Source organism: Enhydra lutris, unplaced genomic scaffold, assembly GCF_002288905.1.
Source record: "Enhydra lutris kenyoni isolate GAN:26980312 unplaced genomic scaffold, ASM228890v2 scaffoldscaffold55, whole genome shotgun sequence".
NCBI classification, from domain to species: Eukaryota; Metazoa; Chordata; class Mammalia; order Carnivora; family Mustelidae; genus Enhydra; species Enhydra lutris.
In genome coordinates, this window is record NW_019154139.1 from 6,149,957 (window position 1) to 6,169,410 (window position 19,454).

The window sequence follows — 19,454 nt, forward strand, 5'->3', positions numbered from 1 at the left end:
GTGATAAATATTTGCAGTCAGAGGGAGCCTGCTTCCCATCTCTCTCTCTGCCTGCCTCTCTGCCTACTTGTGATCTCTCTCTCTCTATCCCATAAATAAATAAAATCTTAAAAAAAAAAATATTTGCAGTCAGAACACAGAAGCTCGTTTCCTTAATATGCAAAACACTGTGACGCTGCTGATTTGTAGCATTTGCAACCTGTGGCTTTTTTGCACATTTCATTGTTTGTGCATATGACCCTAAATGCTTGCTAAGAACTCATCTCCAAGTGGCGTTTCGCTTTTCAGTTTCTTAGACCTGCGCCATACTGCGGCCGCACTGGCCCTTGGGTCCTTTCCTGTGTTTGTTTTATGTTGTCCTTGCAGTGGGCATGTCTCCCCTGGTTGCCATGAGGCTGCCTCCTTCCTGGAGTCTCTGCTCGAGGGTCCTCCTCAACGAGGCCCTGTCCACCCCACGGGCACTCGGGTCACTACCACGTTTATGTGTCCAGGCCCCCTCATAGCGCAGCACACCTTGGCTCTGAGAGTGGCCGTGCCCCGTGAGCTCACTGCCCCGTGAGCTGCTCCAGGAGAGGCGGCTTCTGCAGATAAGGAATCTGCCTGAGCCGCCCATAGCTTTGTCATTTTCCCTAAGGACAGAAGACAAAAAATAATCCTGGCACTCTCCCGACTACCACAGAGAAAATGCGGGCTTTGTGCCTGCCAGACAGTACAGGTGACAATTTGAATATTGTTCTTAATACAGCTAATTAGCATAAAAGGCCGTTTGAGGTTAAGCCCACATGCCACGGAGGCCCCCCTCTGCCCTCCGGAGTCCAGGTGTCTCATCTGTTTTCCTAACGGGAAACTACGGTAACCAAATGCAGAACAAGATTTTGTTCTTTTTTTTCCCCCAAGGTTTATTTATTTATTTGAGAGAGAGACAGAGAGAGCACAAGCAGGGGGAGCAGCAGAGGGAAAGGAAGAAGCAGACTCCCCGCTGAGCAGGGAGCCTGACGTGGGGCTCGATCCCAGGACCTGGAGATCATGACCTGAGCGGAAAGCAGACGCTTAACGATCTGAGTCCTCCAGGCGCCCCAAGATTTTGTATATATTTTATCTTTTTAAGATTTATTTCTTTATTTGAGCACGTGCGTGCTTGCCACGCGAGTGCAGGGAGGGGCCGAGGGAGACAGGGAACCCTCAAGCAGACCGCCCGCCAAGTGCAGAGCCCGATGCCACTCGGCGCTCCATCTCACAGCCCTGAGATCACGATCTGAGCCGAAGCCAGGGGTAGGACGCTCAGCCAGCTGAGTACCCAGGCTCCCCTGTTCTTGCAAATATATTAAAATCTACATTCTTGAGGCATCTGGGTGGCTCAGTCGTTAAGTGCCTTCAGCTCAAGTCATGATCCCAGGGTCCTGGGACCATTCCTGCATGGGGGGGGGGGTCTCTGCTCAGCAGGAAGCCTGCTTCTCCCTCTCCCACCTCCCCTTGCTTGTGTTCCCTCTGTCACTGTGTCTCTCTCTGTCAAATAAATAAATAAAATCTTTTTTTTTTTTAAATCAACATTCTTAGCTGAAGTGTTCCTCCTGAAGGTTTTATTCTTTAGAATTCCATGCCCCCTCACTCCTGCAACGGCACTTCCTCCTCTCTCCCCCAACCAGAGTCTCTCACCAGCAGCTCTTGGTTCCCCAGACTGAGCCCAGAGTTTCCTGTGTCGCCGCGGGGTGACAGGGTGCGGGGTGACAGGGTGCGGTCTGGAGTCAACTTAAGGGTTGCATAATAAAACCGGAGATCAAAAGAATGTTGGCCAGTGGAATGTGGGTCCTGACATCCTCTGCTTAAGTGTCCTTATTCCCTGGTATTTTTCCGGTGCCCGGCAGCTCCCGGCCCATGGTAGGGAATCAAGAAATGTGGAGTCAGTCCTTTTTCCACAAAATGCTATTGTTCTCACTCGTCCTGCTTTGCCTACTTAAATGCCTTAACTGAAGCTTACCTTTTAAATATTTATAGGGGCTCCTGGGTGGCTCACTTGGTTAAGTGGCCAACCCTTGATTTTGGCTCAGGGTCTCCTTTGACCAGTTTCTTGAGCTTAGTGTCCTGTTTTCAAGGTCCGTCCGCGTCACAGCCGGTGTTGTTATCTCATTCTGTTTTCTGACCAAGCAATCACCCGTTGCCTGGAGAGACTACATTTTGTTTATTCATTTTTTGTTACAGATTTTATTTATTTACTTGACAGAGAGAGAGAGAGAGAGCACAAGTAGGGGAAGTGACAGGCAGAGGGAGAGGGAGAAGCAGGCTGCCTGCTGAGCAGGGACCCTCAATGCAGGAATCGATCCCAGGACCCTGGGATCACACCTGAGCCGAAGGCAGACGCCACCCAGGTGCCCCTTGTTTATTCCTTTTTAAAGGGATAAAATTAAGATAACAAAATTTTTTGTAATGAAGTCATAATAGAGTTTCCTAACCAGAATCATTTTTTTTTAAGATTTTATTTATTTATATGACACAGAGAGAGAGATCACAAGTAGGCAGAGAGGCAGGCAGAGAGAGAGGGGGAAGCAGGCTCCCCGCTGAGCAGAGAGCCCGATTCGATTCGGGGCTCAGTCCCAGGACCCTGAGATCACAACCCGAGCTGACAGCAGAGGTTTAATCCACTGAGCTACCCAGGCACCCCCAGAATCATTTTTTAGGCAACTAGGAAACAGCAGATTTCCTGGTACCTGGAGATTTAGATTTCTATTACTGATATGATTGGTGTTAGAATTTGCAAGTGTAGGGGTGCCTGGGTGGCTCCCTCGGTTAAGCGTCTGCCTTCAGCTCAGGTCGTGATCCTGGAGTCCCCACATCAGGCTCCCTGCTCAGCTGGGAGTCTGCTTCCCCCTCTGCCTGCTGTGTCCCCTGCTTGTGCTCTCTCTGTCTCACTCTCGCTCTATCTCAAATAAATAAATCAAATCTTAAAAAAAAGAATTTGCAAATTTTAACATATATTGGGTGTTTAATCCACATATATACTAGGTGTCTCAGAACAGTATATTTTAAAACAGCAGATCATAAGGTAGAATTTCAAATATTAATTTAGAGAGACCACTAATAGTTTTATCCTATAAAGCAACCGGATAAAAAGCATACTTCCATTTCAACGGACTTTTAAATCAAAATTCTTTTTTTTTAATCAAAATTATTATAATAATAAAATAGAATGTGGAGCTAGACAGAAAAACAATCATTGGCAAAATTGGGTAAGATATATGTGACTGAAAAGGTAAAATTTGTTACATATTCAAAAACGTGTTTGATGAGTATATTTTCTGTATTAATATCAAGCTATTTAACTTTCAGGTGGACCAGAGCAAGGACCGAGTGTGGAAGGTCTTAATGCACCAACGAAGGCTGGTTTAGGTAACAGGCCTACGACTCTATATTCTCACTCCGAGGGGCGCCTGGGTGGCTCAGTGGGTTAAGCCTCTGCTTTGAGCTCGGGTCGTGATCCCAGGGTCCTGGGATCGAGCCCCGCCTGGGGCTCTCTGCTCAGCGGGGAGCCTGCTTCCCCCTTTTTCTCTGCCTGCCTCTCTGCCTACTTGTGATCTCTGTCAAGTAAATAAATAAAATCCTAAAAAAAGAAATCTTATATTCTGATTTCGAGAGTGAGATTCATTAAGACAAAAAATGAATCCTGTCGTTACATTCTGCCAGGACTTTGTAGTCTAATACGGCATCATGACCGTTAATCTATTAGTAAGATTTTTTTTTTTAATATTTTATTTATTTATTTGACAGGGAGAGATCACAAGTAGGCAGAGAGGCAGGCAGAGAGAGAGAGAGAGAGAGGAAGGAGGCTCCCCGCCGAGCAGAGAGCTCGACGTGGGGTTCGATCCCAGGACCCTGAGACCACGACCCGAGCTGAAGGCAGAGGCTTTAACCCACTGAGCCACCCAGGCGCCCCCTATTAGTAAGATTTTATCGAGCAAAAAATCCTGGAGGGCAGAGCAGCCCCATCATTCCCATTGACTCAAGAACTCCTCTAGTATTTTCTTCTCCTATTTCATTTTAGTGATCTTTAATATTGCATTATTAGGGAATTTTATTCTGATATTAGTGCGTATTACATGGCATTAATTGGAAAGCAATACTTTTGTGAAAAATAGCTAAACTATTAGAAATGTTCTGGATATTTTCATCCGGTGTTAATGGCCTTGTAGGAGGTTGGGAGCAGATTATGTGACTACTGCCACACGGATCCAAAAGGAGGCGAGGGAAAGAAAAACTTCCCTAGATCCCTCTTTCATATTTGAAATGTAATGGTGTTAAATTCTCATATTAGGGCTAAATTTGAATCTTTCGTTGTTTGTGGTTTTATGCTGTCTTTTCCTCTTAAAATACATTCTCGTCTTTGTCAGAAAAAAGTTAAAATTTTATTCCTACTGAGTCTCTTAAACATAGAATATATAGTCTATGATTAAAGTTTACCCATAAAACAGGGGCGCCTGGGTGGCTCAGTGGGTTAAAGCCTCTGCCTTCGGCTCAGGTCATGATCCCAGGGTCCTGGGATTGAGCCCCACATCGGGCTCTCTGCTCAGCAGGGAGCCTGCTTCCTCCTTTCTCTCTCTTTGCCTGCCTCTCTGCCTACTTGTGATCTCTGTCTGTCAAATAAATAAATAAAATCTTTAAAAAAAAAAAAAGTTTACCCATAAAACAATTTTTAAGGAACTCTAAAGTATATATTTTTGTGCAATTTAGAAAGTACTGGTATGAAATAATAGAATGGTTTTTAATTCTTATTGGTTAATAGATAAAATCTGTATATAAGTCAAGGTGAAAAAGCTCGTCGCTGCTGTAGTTATATACGTAATGCCTGGCTAACTTAATGTTTTAAAGTAATTCTAAAAGTTTTTGAAGAGCAGATCTTAATAGGAGGGTTTGTTCTAATATACAGAAGAAATGTTCCTGAAGAAAGCAGTGTGTGGGGCCAGGCCAGGCTCTTTATTTCTCTTCAGGATGGTATGCAGAAAATGTTTTCTCTGAGTTTGGATACTACTTGGAAATACTGAGAAATTCCATTTAACCAAGCTCTTACTCTAAAATACACTCATGCTCGAGTCTTCTGGGAAATGTTACAGTCTCTTAAATAATGATATGTATCTTAATATTTTTTTTTCAGATACACTAAAAATAGAAAAATTATGTATTTCAATTGGCCTTACTTTCTGTTTTTTATGTTTTGGCAGAGGTGTCCTCTATCATAAAAAAGAAACCAAATCAAGCCAAAAGAGGAGTGAGTATCATGTGTAAATACCTAATAGCTCGTCTCTGAGACAGCCACCTTTGTCACTCCCCACACTGTGTGTCATACACGTGGCTTTGATGAAGAACCTATGCTTTGTGCAATGAGATGAATGTTGGACGTAGTCAAGTTTTTCTAGAATGAGTTTTCAAAGAAATTTTTCCTTCGATGACAAAATTAAAAAAAAAAAATCATCAGAGGCTCCGTGGGAGTGTGTGTTGCATTTGCATTTCTGTAAGCGATGCTATCACTGGAGACTTGGAGGGTTGTCTTCCTCCGAGCTTTCAGAGACCGTGATTCCCTTTAGGGTCCCTATTCTGGAGGCAGGCGCCAAGGCAGCCACTTTGTCACCTAGTGGCTGTGTGATCTTGGTCAAGCCACTTAACTTGCCTCAGCTTGAGCTGCTCATCTGTGAACTGGGGCTGACGGTGAGGCCTGCTTGACAGGGTCGTGAGGACTGAGTGAGAGAATGCTTGTAAAGCACAGGTCACAGTGCCTGGCGCGTCATAGACCTCAGTCCACGTTAGCTGTTGCTGCGAAGCTTTCCGAAAGTTTGGGTAGAACCTAATTTTATATATCTTCTAGCTTGGGGCCAAAAAAGGAAGTTTGGGAGCCCAGAAAGTGGCGAATACATGCTTTAATGAAATTGAAAAACAAGCCCAGGCTGTAGATAAAATGAAGGAACAGGAAGACCTTCTGGCCAGGGCGGCGCCTAAGGAAGAATCAATGTAAGTCTGACTTGCTTCTACTAGTGTGTTTTTAGTGAATAAAACTATTAATCATACAACTCGGAGGTTTGCTTTCCAGATGCCATTCAATTTTGCCGGGAGGGGGGCTGCCTGGACTGCAGAAATTGGAATGATAATGGAGTCCCTTGAAGTCCGGCCAGTCAGCTCACATTTTATCTAAGAGGAGCACTGGAACGAGGGAGTGTATTTTGGAGGGTGAGTTTGGCAGTGAGATCAGGACAGACAGAATGCGGCAGAAACTGGAAGCCCGGAGGCCGGTCCAGAGAATGGCTGGAAGTATTCACTGAAGGCTCTGAGAGGCTTTGTTTGTGTTGGAAACAGAAGCGAGTGGCCCTCTGGAGAGGGCATGTGCTGGGTATAAAAGACTGTGGGGAGAGAAGCAGGGGGAGCACAACGCAGAAAGGAAAGGCAACTTGGGTTCCTAGTTCTTATGTGTGTTTATTTTATTTATATGGTATTTCCTCTTCCTTTCATGTGTGTTCTATCAGTTTTGGCTTGAGTTACTGTAGATTGCATAATGAAGAAAATAATAATGCTTATTTTATGAGGTTTAACGCTGTGAGGATTAACTTAGTTAATGCTCATCAGAGTGCATCAGACAGTGCCTGGGGCCGAGTCCGTGCCCAGTCGGTGCGCTTTCTTACTATTCATACTAACAGTTTGCGAAGGAACTTTCTGGTTGCTAAGCCCAGAGAATTTGAAGTATAGGGGCACCTGGGTGGCTCAGTGGGCTCAGGTCATGATCTCAGCGTCTTTGGATCGAGCCCCACATCGGGCTCTCTGCTCGGCGGGGAGTCTGCTTCCCTTCCTCTCTCTCTGCCCGCCTCTCTGCCTACTTGTGATCTCCCTCTCTCTGTCAAATAAATAAATAAAATCTTAAAAAAAAAAAAAAAGAAAGAAAGTATAATATTTCTCCTTGTCATTTAACTCAAAGAATGTAGGGGGCAGCACTAAACCGTCGTTGGGCTACATATGGTTTGAAATGCTTTCTGCAAAATGTGCTTCCAGCGGTCACGGACCTCACTTTAATTTCTGTAAGCTACGTTCTTGACCCTGGGGAGGCCAAATCTGAGGCTCTAGACCGCTTCTCTTGGTGTTTGGGATCGAGCTGTGTGCGGATTGCTGGTGCCTGGTTTTCCTGGAGCCTATAAAATCCAGAGCCTGATCCCGTCGCTCCCTGCAGTGCAGGGGGCTGGAGATGAGCACAGTGATGTTAGAAGGCCAGCAGCCTTAGCTGGTAGCTTTCATTAGGTCGGTCAAGTACAGCAGGAACGCAGAGATGTGGGCCCGGGTATTTATGGATTTGACCTGGCAACCTGCTTTGACGGCTTCCTTGGCCCCATTCAGAACAGCCCTACCACTGTGCCCTCCCGCTCAGCCCCGGGGCAGCCCAGTTCCACCAAAGCAGGGCTGTGCCAGCCCGAGGAAACACACACTTTATCCTTAAGATGCGACAGGCAAGTTAACTTCTGCAAGTTAATGTTTTCATGGCCGTGAGTAGTTAGTTCAGTTCAGCTGTCAGGAGCCGCAATTTCCTCTCATCAGCCTGGGAAATTCCGACTGGCCATGCACTAGCCTGTCCTCACCTCCTGGCACGCAGCTCCTGGGCTTACCGTCAGGAGTCTGCACAGTTGTTGGTTGGGGGGGTGCGATGGGAAGAGGCAGAGCTTCTTCCCTTGTGTGATCTGAGCGGCTGCAAGCCCTCCTTTGAGCCAGGACTGGGAAGCAGGGAATCCTGACTTCTTAATTCTATCAGTGCTGCCGCCCCGTGTTACAGGAAGCCTGGGCGGTCAAGTGTGTGCTTTTCCTGGGCAGGAAACCCAGTCCCATGTCAGACCCGGAAGGAAAGCGCTCCCATCTCCACTCTCCCCAGGAAAACCTTTCCCCCAATCCGTTCCTCTTCTCCAGAAGAATCTGTTGAAACAGTTTTATCTGTTCACGATTTTCAGCAAATCTGTTGTCTTCCTCCAAAAAGTATACTCAAAGCTATTTTTTCTTTTCTGAGTGATAAAACCTAGTGCATTGCCAGAATCCGTGTGTTCAGTAGGATAATAGTAAAGAGAGCAAACTGCTAGGTCAAAACAAAACAAATTCTGCCTGGCTTACTAGGGAAGAAAACAGCAGACGCATTTTTTCTTTTTTTTTCTTTTTCTTTTTTTTTTCCTATTTTCTATTGACTGTGTTTTTCTAGTAAGAAATACCATTGTCATTCCCTGTTAATACAGAGAAATATATTTATATTATTATGGCATTTATACCGTGACTTATGAGGAATCCATGACATTTTACACAATTTTATAAAATGGATGATAGCTTAGAGTTCCTGATAAAATACGTATATCACTTTTCAGGACCCCAACATTCTGTCGCTGTCTTACTAATATAAAATAGTTCTGCTATTGCTGATAGAGGCATAGTTTTCCTTATGAGAAATTAAGTATTCATAACATTTTTAGAACTCTGGGAGTCTGGGATAGGTGCTTTCCCCTTTGGTGCAACATTCATAACAGACATTTGATAAACAGATCATTAGTGTCTGACTCGCAGCACAGTTTTAAATGCTCTCAGAAGCCTGATTATATAGAGATCCTCTGAAGAATCCTTTTGCAATTAAGTAACTCCTTCTTAATTTATCTATTTGTAAAGTCAAATGTGAGTGGGTATTTAAACCAAGCAAACCAGTGAGACTCATCTTATCCTTTTGCTCTGTAATGTGGAAATATAAATGAAATATTAATCCAGATAAGGAATTCTGCTTTTTACTATCCTATATAACATAATTTCCGTATATGTTATGTTATTATGCAGCAGGTGGTACAAACCGTTATTATATGATGATAACTGATATAAACTAGAACAGGAAGGTAGGACCAGCAGCAACCAAAAAGTGGCTGTAAACTCGTTGAAATTTTCTTGAGCATCTACTCAAAAAAGACCTGGGGGGAAACAAAGCCAATTTGCCTTCCTAATTATTAATTATGGAAAGAAGCACGAAGCTCAAATTATAAGCGACATGTTTAATTTTGCTTAGTGTTTGAACTCGAGAACACAGAATTAAAACCAAATTAAGGAGCATTTGGTTTCTCTGGCAGCGCGTCATCACTGCGATTAGCCTACAAGGATCTCGAAATTCAAATGAAAAAGGACGAGAAGGTGAACATGAGCGGCAAAAAAAAGACAGAGTCCGAGAGACTCGGCATGGGATTTGGAAACTGCAGAAGGTACGTGGCTTCCAGGAATTAAACCAGGTTGCTGATCGCGAATGGTTTTTCCTTATTAATGTCAGCTTGAAAAGTATTTTTTCTTGATTCCTTCCTTTTTTCAGCTTTTTCCCTTAATACTCAACATAGCATGAAAAATTCCAAATTTGAGTTTCAAAGAAAAGGAAATAGGCCTGACTCGTCGCTGAGCAGATGCCACAGACAGAACTGATACGTGTGACTTATTTTGTGTAATGAGGTTCTGGTCCTCACTAAGGCTTTTTGATGCTGATGCCAAAAAATATACGTACTATTTTTATTGCTCGTGTTTTGAATCCCACTAATACATTTTTTTGTTGAGAGTATAGATTAAAATGCTTGTTCTTGGGGCGCCTGGGTGGCTCAGTGGGTTAAAGCCTCTGCCTTCGGCCCGGGTCATGATCTCGGGGTCCTGGGATCGAGCCCCGCATCGGGCTCTCTGCTCAGCAGGGAGCCTGCTTCCCCCTCTCTCTCTGCCTGCCTCTCTGCCTACTTGTGATCTCTCTCTCTGTCAAATAAATAAATAAAATCTTTTAAAAAAGAAAATAGAAAATTCTGCTTTCAAGGAATTTATGTAATTGGAAGAAACACTGAAAAACTAATTTCAATAGAGTGTGAGGCTATGGGGCGCCTGGGTGGCTCAGTGGGTTAAAGCCTCTGCCTTCAGCTCGGGTCATGGTCTCGGGGTCCTGGAATCGAGCCCCGCATCGGGCTCTCTGCTCAGCAGGGAGCCTGCTTCCTCCTCCCTCTCTGCCTGCCTCTCTGCCTGCTTGTGATCTCTGTCTGTCAAATGAATAAAATCTTTAAAATTAAAAAAAAAAAAGGTAAAATGTTCGTTCTTCAGTGAACGCAAATGTCTTCATGAACGAATGTAACTTTTTCCCATTTTATTCTCTGTTTCCTCAAGTGGCATTTCACATTCCGTGACGTCAGACATGCAGACCATTGAACAGGAAACACCAATCATAACAAAACCCAGAAAGAAGTACAGCGATGATAATGATGATTCATATTTCACTTCCAGCTCAAGGTAATCCGCTAAAATCCACCTTACAGTGTTGTTTTGAAAAGCAGTGGTTAGCGAGGACTTACTCGCTTATTGGCGTTAGGAGCAAATACAAATCCTTTGTTTCACAGCTTTTAAAAGCTTTAGCTGGAGTCAAGGGTGTCCTTTGGAAAAAATTGGGGAGGCTTTCACTCCATGCTTGCTAATATTAAGGTGTTCGATAATAAAAATCATCGACCAAGAGTTAAATTTAGAGGTAGGAATTTATGTTTCTCTAAGTGTGAAATTGGAGAAATAAAGGAAGATCCCAGATGTCCAGATCCTTTCATCTTGGGATACCTGCTTCCGGAGCCTCCAGTGGGCGGGATGGAATATTAAGTCAACACTAGCGTGTGCGCCTCAATTCATGGAAGACGCTGGTGTGCTGATGGCTCCCGGGCTGAGCTGGCTTCCGGTGTGTCAGTGTTCGCCGTCAGGTGGGACAAGTTGCCTGACTCCAGTGTGAAGCCGACCGTGGCTGAGTGCTGTGGTTCGCGTTCAGGAGCCTGAGGGGGCAGGGAGGACAAGTTTAAACTTGAACCGACTCTCTGAGGTTCTTTCGAGAACCTGATCAGCACAGGGGAGTCCTGCTTTAAAAAGAGCCACAGGCACGTGGGCTGTTAACCGGAGGTGGGCGCCAGCCGGGAGGGCACAGCGATAAGACCGTAGGCCCCGGCGCTGACGGCCTGGGTTCAAATCCTGACTGGGCCATTTAGTGACTGTGTGACCTTGTTCAAGTTACGCAGCCTCTCTGTGCTGCAGCTTCCTCATCTGTAAGTTAGGGATACTGGCATCTGCCACGCACGGTGCGGGGGTGGGTACATGAGTTCATCCAAATGGAGCATTTGGAACAGTGCTCGACTGTTGCTCGTATTATGTTTGGCTGCTGTTATGGTACAGACACTCAGTTTGAGGGGCCTGCGGCCCAGTCCGAATGTTTAATCCCTGTTGTTAGATGCTTACCCACATCAAGGGCGTCCTTCAGGTTTGGAGTCCAGGAAAACCGAGGGTGTGTCTGTCAGTAACGGGCTCCGTCCCTCATGCCTGGGAGGGCATTGCTGTCGTCTGGCGGTTGTGTAGGCTTCAGGTGTTTTCCTGCGTGTAAAGTGGACAGTACCCCTGACACGTGTCGCGCGTACAGACGCCGTTCACTGAACCACAGGCCGGTGGTGAGATGTAGTTTTCAAAGTTCCAAGACTAGTCTTAGCCTTCTCATGTAGCTTCCCATTATTTCAAGTCCGGATGTCTTACCCAAAAAAACAAGTGTTCAGTGGTGTTCCGTCAGTGTCGTCAGAGACGGGCGGTTTTCTCTTTCCCGCCGAGGGTAGCCTGGACAACACACCAGGTTTTGGTTTCCTCAGAGGTCACTCCCAAAGCATGCCTTTTAAACGTTTTTAAGTACATTTTCTACAGGATCAAACTCGATTTCTAACCTGATTTGGGAGCTGCTCGCACGCCAGCACATTTCAGATTCTCTCCTTAAATGAGCGAGCAGGTCTCGGCCGGAGGAGACTCTCAGTGATGCGGGTTCCACGGCCCACGGGCTTATCCACACCTTCTCACTGCTGCTTAGCACCTCGTGCACACGGAAGCATAGAAGAGTAAAGAAATTTCAAGTGAAATCAGCCCTGCTGCTTGGCAGCGAAGTTGCAAACAGATGGCTGCCAGTGAAGTTATCCATGGGGTGGGCCTGAGAAACTTCTGGAGAACGTCACTGGCTCCAGGTCACTGATTGGCTCCCGGGGGACTTTTTTTCTGCCTTTGTCAGGAGCCTCAGGAATCGTGTAGGTTTCTCTTTCTCCAGAAGCTTAGAGAGTTGGTCCTAAGGCCTTTGCTCTGTGCAGTAATTATGATTTGAAACGTGGGAGTAGGTGTTGCCACACGCACCACACTTGGTGGGCTCCCGCCAGAGACACCGGGGTGCGGGGTCCTCCCCTGCGGGTTGTGTCCCAGGAGCAGGGGTGCCTTTTCCGGCCCTGCTCTGTCGTAACACTGCTGGTGGAACAAGGACACTGTTAGTTCTCCAGCAGCTGAGGGAAAGCAGACACGGCCCCCGGGAGAGCCAGCGTCTGAGCTCCGCGAAGAGCTCGCACTGCTTCCAAATTATTCATTAGCCCATTAGAACTTGGACGTTATGAATTATGAAAGAGTGCTGTTTCTATTAAAAATAAGATCCACCGTATCTTTGGGCTTTTTTAAATCGAGTTCCATTACATTCAGGATCTAAACAGCATAATTATACACTGAGTACAAACTAACTACACGAGAGCAATTTGCTCAGCCCCGTGCAGCCGGTGCGGCCTTCGCCGGGATAGACAGTCGTCCCAGCGACATATCGCATACATGCTGCTGTTGGGGTGCTTTTATCAAGGGGTCGTAACCGCGTCTTTAGGGTTGGATGCGGACCAAGCATGAAAGCAAAAATACGAGTGACAAGAATTGAGAACCAGGATCTAGGAATGAGAATTAGAAAATCAATAAAGATTTGGAAATCGGGGACGGCTATTGTGTTTCTGAGGCCAGGCAAGTGTCCCACAGCCCCGGTCGTCAGTCAGCCCTTCTTCCAGTGGACCTGTGGCCTGGTGGGCCAGCCAACTGTGCCCCCAAGGGGTGCCGCACGCCTCTCGCATCTGTCCACGCATGGAGAGCTCACCCCCACGCCTAGCTGTCCCAGCACCCGGAACGCTGCACGGTGTTCCTGCTGATCAGTAGGAGCCCAGCAGAATGGCTCGCTCTCTCCTGAATCTTCAGCAGTCCAGTCATTGAAAAACTGATGCCCTTAAATTCCAAGATAAGCACTTTGGCTTATGGGAACGAAGACTATTTCCTTGGAGTGACAACTAAATCTACAAAATCCTAAATCCCAGCCGCTCAGAGTTGTGAGGAGTCTGGAAGTCCCAACCACACCCTGTCCAGTGCTTCCTGCCCTGCCCCGCCCCCAGCATCCTCCAGGGGACCCTACGGCCCCATCACCCCCCACTCCCCCTCATCCTCAAGGTAGCCGTTCAGTCCAGGGGCAGCTCCCTGAGGAACGATGCCTCTACTTCCACACCTCCCTGGGTTTGTGAGCTTAAATCAGCCGGTCCAGAGGGCAAGGACTGGACATGTGTCCTCGCCCTGCGTCCTTGTCCAGCAGAGTACCAGCCCCTCATGGATGCTTACTAAGTACTTTTTAAGTTTCTCATTGACTCGGTCTTAATCCTTTTGCTTGGGCCCTTACAAATAAGTCTCTCAGATAATTGAAGATGACTTTCCAGTCCCATGTGCCTCCCACATTTTGGAAGCCCTATTTCTCTGAACCACTTGAAGACTCTATCCGAGTCTCCTCTCAAAAAGGGAGAGTGCAGGGCTCTGGGCTCACGGAGAGAGCCAGGCCCGTTCCCCGCTGACATGCAGATCTGCTCTGAACCTCCATCCGCCTTCCTGGGGAGACAAGGCCAATGTAACGAGATTTGCTCTTAATGACCCCCTCGCTAGAGAAGGCAGAAGCCACTTTAGGAAATTCCGCTTTCTTTCTATTATCCATGTAAAGTCACACACCATCTGCTTCAAACAGCAAGTTTATCCCTTCTTGCTTTTGTTTTTTAACCAAGAAGAGGATATTTGTTCTCAACATTCCCACCCCAAAAACCTTAGCTCATCTGGGCCCTTGGCCTGTCTGTTCTTGAAAGTTCCTGCTGCCCCCTTTGATTACACGCCCCTCTGGCCGCCCGGGCTTTCCATCTCTGTGGGACTTCTTAGGACGTCAGAGCTTGGTGCTCACTGCGTATCCCGTGAGCTGCTTTCCTTACTCTGCAGAAAGCCTGGGTGACATTTTTGAAAGCCTGGACAGCCTCTTGCATCATCCTTCCTTTCTCAGGACCTAAGCCTTGGAATCAGCCCCTTCCGAACGTCTTGAACCCCACCTTTAAAAAGGGGCACATATCTGGCAGAGCTGTTTTCCATCCCAGGCTGTTGTGAGTTCTGAGGAGCCCTGGCACGTCCTCCTCCCCCATCCGTCTCTGCCGTGTTCCAGACAAACCCTGCTGCTCGTGGTCAGAGAGTGCGCGGTCACCACACAGGACCAAAGCTGCCATTGAGTTTTGCTCTCGGAGCAAGGCCCTGCTCCGTGATGCCCGGCTAATGAGAGGGTAAACTGATCTAGAAGGCCGGCATCTTACAGACCAAGTTTGCTCCAAGCTCCAGGCTGCAGAGTGGTCCAGGGATCGGCCGTCCAGAGCCGTGTGTCTGACCCGAGGAGGGGGCCGGGGAGCATCACTTACCTGAAGTGATTGGGAGTTGTTGGGACTGATGGCTTCCACGGGGGCTACCACAGCAGGGAGTGCCAACAAGGCCCTAGTGCTTTGGTGGGATTTTTGTTGTGACTACCTAATTAGGCAGAACTAGAAGCAAAGATAGCAAAATAAGTCACCTCCCGTGGGTAAAGACACTCAGAGCCGTCGTGTGCTAGCGGATGGGCTAGGTTTTGCTGCAGTGACAACTATCCCCCATCTTAAAGGCTGACACAATGGTGGTTTACTTCTTATTCAGCTGAAGGTACAGGTGGTTGTCCAGATTACCTGGCCTTTGGGTGGCACTTTGGTTTTCCTGATGGATGGAGTCTTCTCCTGCCTGAGGATATATAGCACCTGAAAAACACCACCTTGTCTTCCATGGGGCGTGGGAAGGGGGCACTGGGCACTTCAGAGGCCTGGGAAATGGCTCTCCTCATACCTGCTCCTGCCTCAATGGTCAGCTCTAGTCACGTGGCCGCTCCCACATTCAAGGACCAGGAAGTACAGTGTGGACAACATCAGGAAGGTCTCCCAAGTCACTGTCACTCTGTTACATACAGGTACTTGGATGAGCCAGTGGAGTTCCGAAGCAGCTCTTTTTCCAGCTGGGACGACAGTTCAGACTCCTACTGGAAAAAAGAGACCATCAAAGATGCTGACGCCGTCCTGAAGACCACAGGCTATTCGGACAGGTATGAACACAAAGCAGAGGGATTGGAACTTGTGAGGCCACACATCTCTAGGGAAATTCTCTAAAAATTAGTCAATGATTTTATTCAACAATTGCAAGAATATTCTTTGCATCCTGGTCTTTTTTCTGCCTTTCCAATCTTGCCTTTCCAGAATGTCCTATAAATGGAATCATACAGTAACTGGCCTTGTAGACGGGCCTTTTTTACTTTTCCTAGTGCATTTGAGAACTCTGGTCATGACGTTGTGTGTCTTCCTCTTCTCTGTTGAGTCGTTTCTCCATTCACCTGCCGAAGGACTATCTCCAGTTGTTCGTGATTATGAATGAAAGACTTTTTAACCTCCTGTCCAAACCAGGGAGCTGTTGAGAGTGCAGGGAGACATGACGAGGGTTGGGATAAGAGGTGCAGCCTGGGCGTGTGCTGGGTGGCAGGAGGATTCTCCTTTGGTGTCCTGCGTGATGTGGGGTCACAGCTAACGTTCATTACCGTGTGCTCAGTGTTTACTGATGGATCTATGGTGCCAACGAGTGAGATGACTGGGCTGTTTAAATAGGAAAATTCCTTCAGATGTTGGGTGCTTTGGATATTTATTCATGTTTTTATTAGAATTTTCAGACTTTTTAAAGTGGCCTGAAATCCTTTTACAAAATGACCACTGTCAGCTTTTTAAAAAGTACAATGGCATTGATAATGCATTATAAATGAGAAATGCATTTGCCTCACCTCAAATTAGTTTAACCTATTTGGTCTGGATTTTTTTGTTTGTTTTCATTTTGTGTGCTGAGAACACATTAGGATCCATACTTTTAGCGAATCCCAAGTATATACAACAGTATTATTTACTGCAGCCCCCCGTACTGTCCTTTCCATCCCCAGAATGTGTTCCTCTTGTAAATGCAAGTTTGTACTCTGAATATCTGCCCATTTCCCCTACCTCCAAGCCCACAGGAAACACTTTTCTACTCTCTGTTTCTGTGAGTTTGACTTTATTTATTTATTTGACAGAGATCACAAGTAGACAGAGGGGCAGGCAGAGAGAGAGGGGGAAGCAGGCTCCCCGCCAAGCAGAGAACCCGATGCGAGGCTCGATCCCAGAACCGTGAAATCATGACCCAAGCTGAAGGCAGAGGCTTTAACCCACTGAGCCACCCAGGCGCCCCGAATTTGACTTTTTTAAAAAGATTTTATTTATTTGAGAGAAAGAGAAAGAGAGAGCACAAGCAGGCAGGGGTGGGGGAGGAAGGGCAGAGAGAGAAGCAGATTCCCCACTGAGCAGGGAGCCCTAGCTAGGACTCAGTCCCAGGACCCCAAGGTCATGACCCGAGCTGAAGGCAGACACTAAACCAACGGAGCCACCCAGGTGCCCTGACTTTTTTTTAAATTTTAGGTTCCAAATAGAAATGAAATTGTACAGTATTTTTCTTTCTCTTATTATATTTATTTCACTTAGCACAATGTCCTCCAGGTTCATCCATGTTGTCACAAATGGCAGGATTCCCTTTTTTTAACGGCCGAGTAGTGTTCCATTGTATATGTATTTTCTTATCCGTTCATCCGTCAACAGAAACTTAGACTGTTTCTGTGTCTTGGTCACCGTGAATAACGCTACCGTGAACTTGGGAGGGTGGAGATTTCGAGATCCTGACGTTGTTTGCTTCGCTCACGCCCAGAGGTGGGATTGCTGGATTAAGTGGTAGTTCTATGTTCTGTGTTTAGAAGGACCTCTGTGCGGTTGTCTCTGTGGCTGAGCTAATTTACATTCATTCCCACCAACAGTGCACAGGGTTCCTTTTCTCCACTTCCCATCAGTACGCAGCTCTTCTGGTAATTGCCGTCCAAGCACGTGTGAGCGTTCGTCTCACTTGTGGTTCTGATTTGCATTTCCCTGACGATGAGTGATGTGGAGCATCTTTTCAGATACTCGTTGGCCGTAAACTAACTTCTTGGAACTGCTTTTGCTGTGTTTCATACTTTCTGGTGTGCTGTGTTTCCATTGTCATTTGTTTCAAGAGATTTTCATTGCCCTTTTGATTTCTTCTTTGCCCCACTGGTTGTCCGGGAGTGTGTTGTTAATTTGTGAATTTTCCAGGTTTCCTCTGGTTGTTGATTTCTACTGTCAACCATTATGGTTGCAAGACACTTAATAGGACTTCAGTCTTGACTTGTTAAGATCTAGCATATGATTTAAACGTGTTTTGTGACCTGATACATGATTTGTCCTGGAGAATGTTCTGTGTGTGCGCTTGAAAATCTGCATTCTGCTGCTATTAGATGGAACGTCTGGGACATGTCCGTTTGTCCATTTGGTCTATAGTATTGTTCAAGTCCAATTTTTCTTGATCTTCTGTCTGGGTCGGATCTGTCCATTACTGAAAGTGGGGATCTGACGTCTTCTACCATGATCGCAGTGCTCTTGGTCCCCTCAGATCTGTTAGTATTTGTGTCATAAATTTACGTGAGCCCCTCTGTGCTTACAGTTGCTTTATCCTCCTGACCAATTGACCTCTTTCTTATTACATAATGACCTTTGTCTCTTGTTACAGTTTTTGTATTTTATTTTGTTTTATTTTATTTTATTATTTATTTTGAGGCAGGGAGGAGCAGAAGGAGAGGGAGACAGTCTCCAGCAGACACCCTGCTGAGTGTGGAGCCTGACATGGGGCTTGACCCCACGACCCCAAGATCATGACCTGAGCCAAAATCATGAGTCAGACACTCAACCCACTGTGCCACCCAGGCGCCCCTCCATTCACGTTCTTAGGTTATTCGTTACCATTCATCAGTTCAGCTCGCACCACTCCTTTCGGCATTTCTGGGATGCCGGTCTGGTGGCCAGCAGGACGCCCTTTCTTGTTGGTGTTCCAGCACTTTGGGTATGTCATACCACTGTCCCCTGGCCTGCTGGCTTTCTGCCGAGAAGTCTGCTGGGGGCCCTACAGGGATTCCATTGTACGTGAAGAGTTTTTTTTCTCACAGCTTTCAAAATATTTTTTTTTCCTTATGCTCTGCTTTTTATTCCCGTGACTCACGCATTTTGAAACTGGAGACCTGCATCTCCCTTTCACCCGCTTCGCTCACCCCCTTACGCCTTCTGTCTGGTTATCGTCATTTGTTCTCTGGTTTTAATTCTTTTTTTCTGTTTTTTGTTTTTGTTTTTGTTTTAGTTCTGAATCTGCCTTTTGTTTGCTTATTCTCTTTGCTTTTAGATTCCACTGGAGTCATGTGGAATTTATCTTTCTTTTTGTCTTTGATTTTTGACAGTTTTATTAAAATGTGTCTTAGTGAAGCTCTCTTTGGGTTGAATCTCTTTGGGGACTTTGAGCTTCATGTACCTGAATTTCCACATCTTCGGATTTGGGAAGTATATAGTCATTATTTCTTTAAATAAGCTTTTTGCCCTTTTCTCCCTCTCTTCTCTTGATGGAGTTGATTCTCCCATATTGTATTATCTCTTTTCCCATAATACATACATTTTTTTCATATGGTGTCCCATAATTCACGTAGGTTTTCTTCCCCTTTTCATTCTTTTTTCTTTTTTCTCCTACCGGGGTAATTTTAAATGACCTGTCTTCGATTCACAAATTCTTTCTTCTGCTGGGTTAAGTCTGCCACTGACATCCACCGTTGCATTTCTCAGCTCCAGAGCTTCTGTCCGATTCAGTTTTATGATTCTGTCTCCATGTTGAACTGCTAGTTTTGCTGGTGTACTGTTTTCCTGATTTTGTCGACTTGGGTGTGTTCTTGTAGGTTGCTGAGCTTTCTTAAAATAATTACTTTGAGGGCGCCTGGGTGGCTCAGTGGGTTAAGCTGCTGCCTTCGGCTCAGGTCATGATCTCAGGGTCCTGGGATCGAGTCCCGCATCGGGTTCTCTGCTCAGCAGGGAGCCTGCTTCCCTCTCTCTCTCTGCCTGCTGCTCTGTCTACTTGTGATCTCTGTCAAATAAATAAATAAAATCTTTTAAAAAAAATAAAATAAAATAATTACTTTGAAATGTGTCGGGCAATTCCTTGGGGCCGGTTATCAGACAGTTATTGCGTCCTCTCTGTGGCATCTTGTTTCCTTGATTTTTCATGCTCCTTGGGGTCTTGCGTTGCTGTCTTTGCATTTGAAGAAGCGTCACCTCCTTCTGTCTCTACTGACTGGCATGGGGTGACAGATGCCTTCAGCAGCAGACATGCTAGGGATTCTG

At 46.1% G+C, this 19,454-nt stretch overlaps 1 protein-coding gene across 1 annotated transcript in view; it reads left to right on the forward strand.

The window, feature by feature from the left end:
• The window catches only part of LOC111157608 (ADP ribosylation factor GTPase activating protein 3), a 49,256-nt gene that overhangs the window by 19,443 nt on the left and 10,359 nt on the right, over window positions 1-19,454 (forward strand). Inside the window, exons 8-13 of the mRNA XM_022519166.1 lie at window positions 3,325-3,384; window positions 5,211-5,257; window positions 5,852-5,994; window positions 9,108-9,236; window positions 10,162-10,284; window positions 15,134-15,265. Coding sequence (XP_022374874.1) covers window positions 3,325-3,384; window positions 5,211-5,257; window positions 5,852-5,994; window positions 9,108-9,236; window positions 10,162-10,284; window positions 15,134-15,265 — 634 coding nt within the window. The remainder of the gene's footprint in view (window positions 1-3,324; window positions 3,385-5,210; window positions 5,258-5,851; window positions 5,995-9,107; window positions 9,237-10,161; window positions 10,285-15,133; window positions 15,266-19,454) is intronic.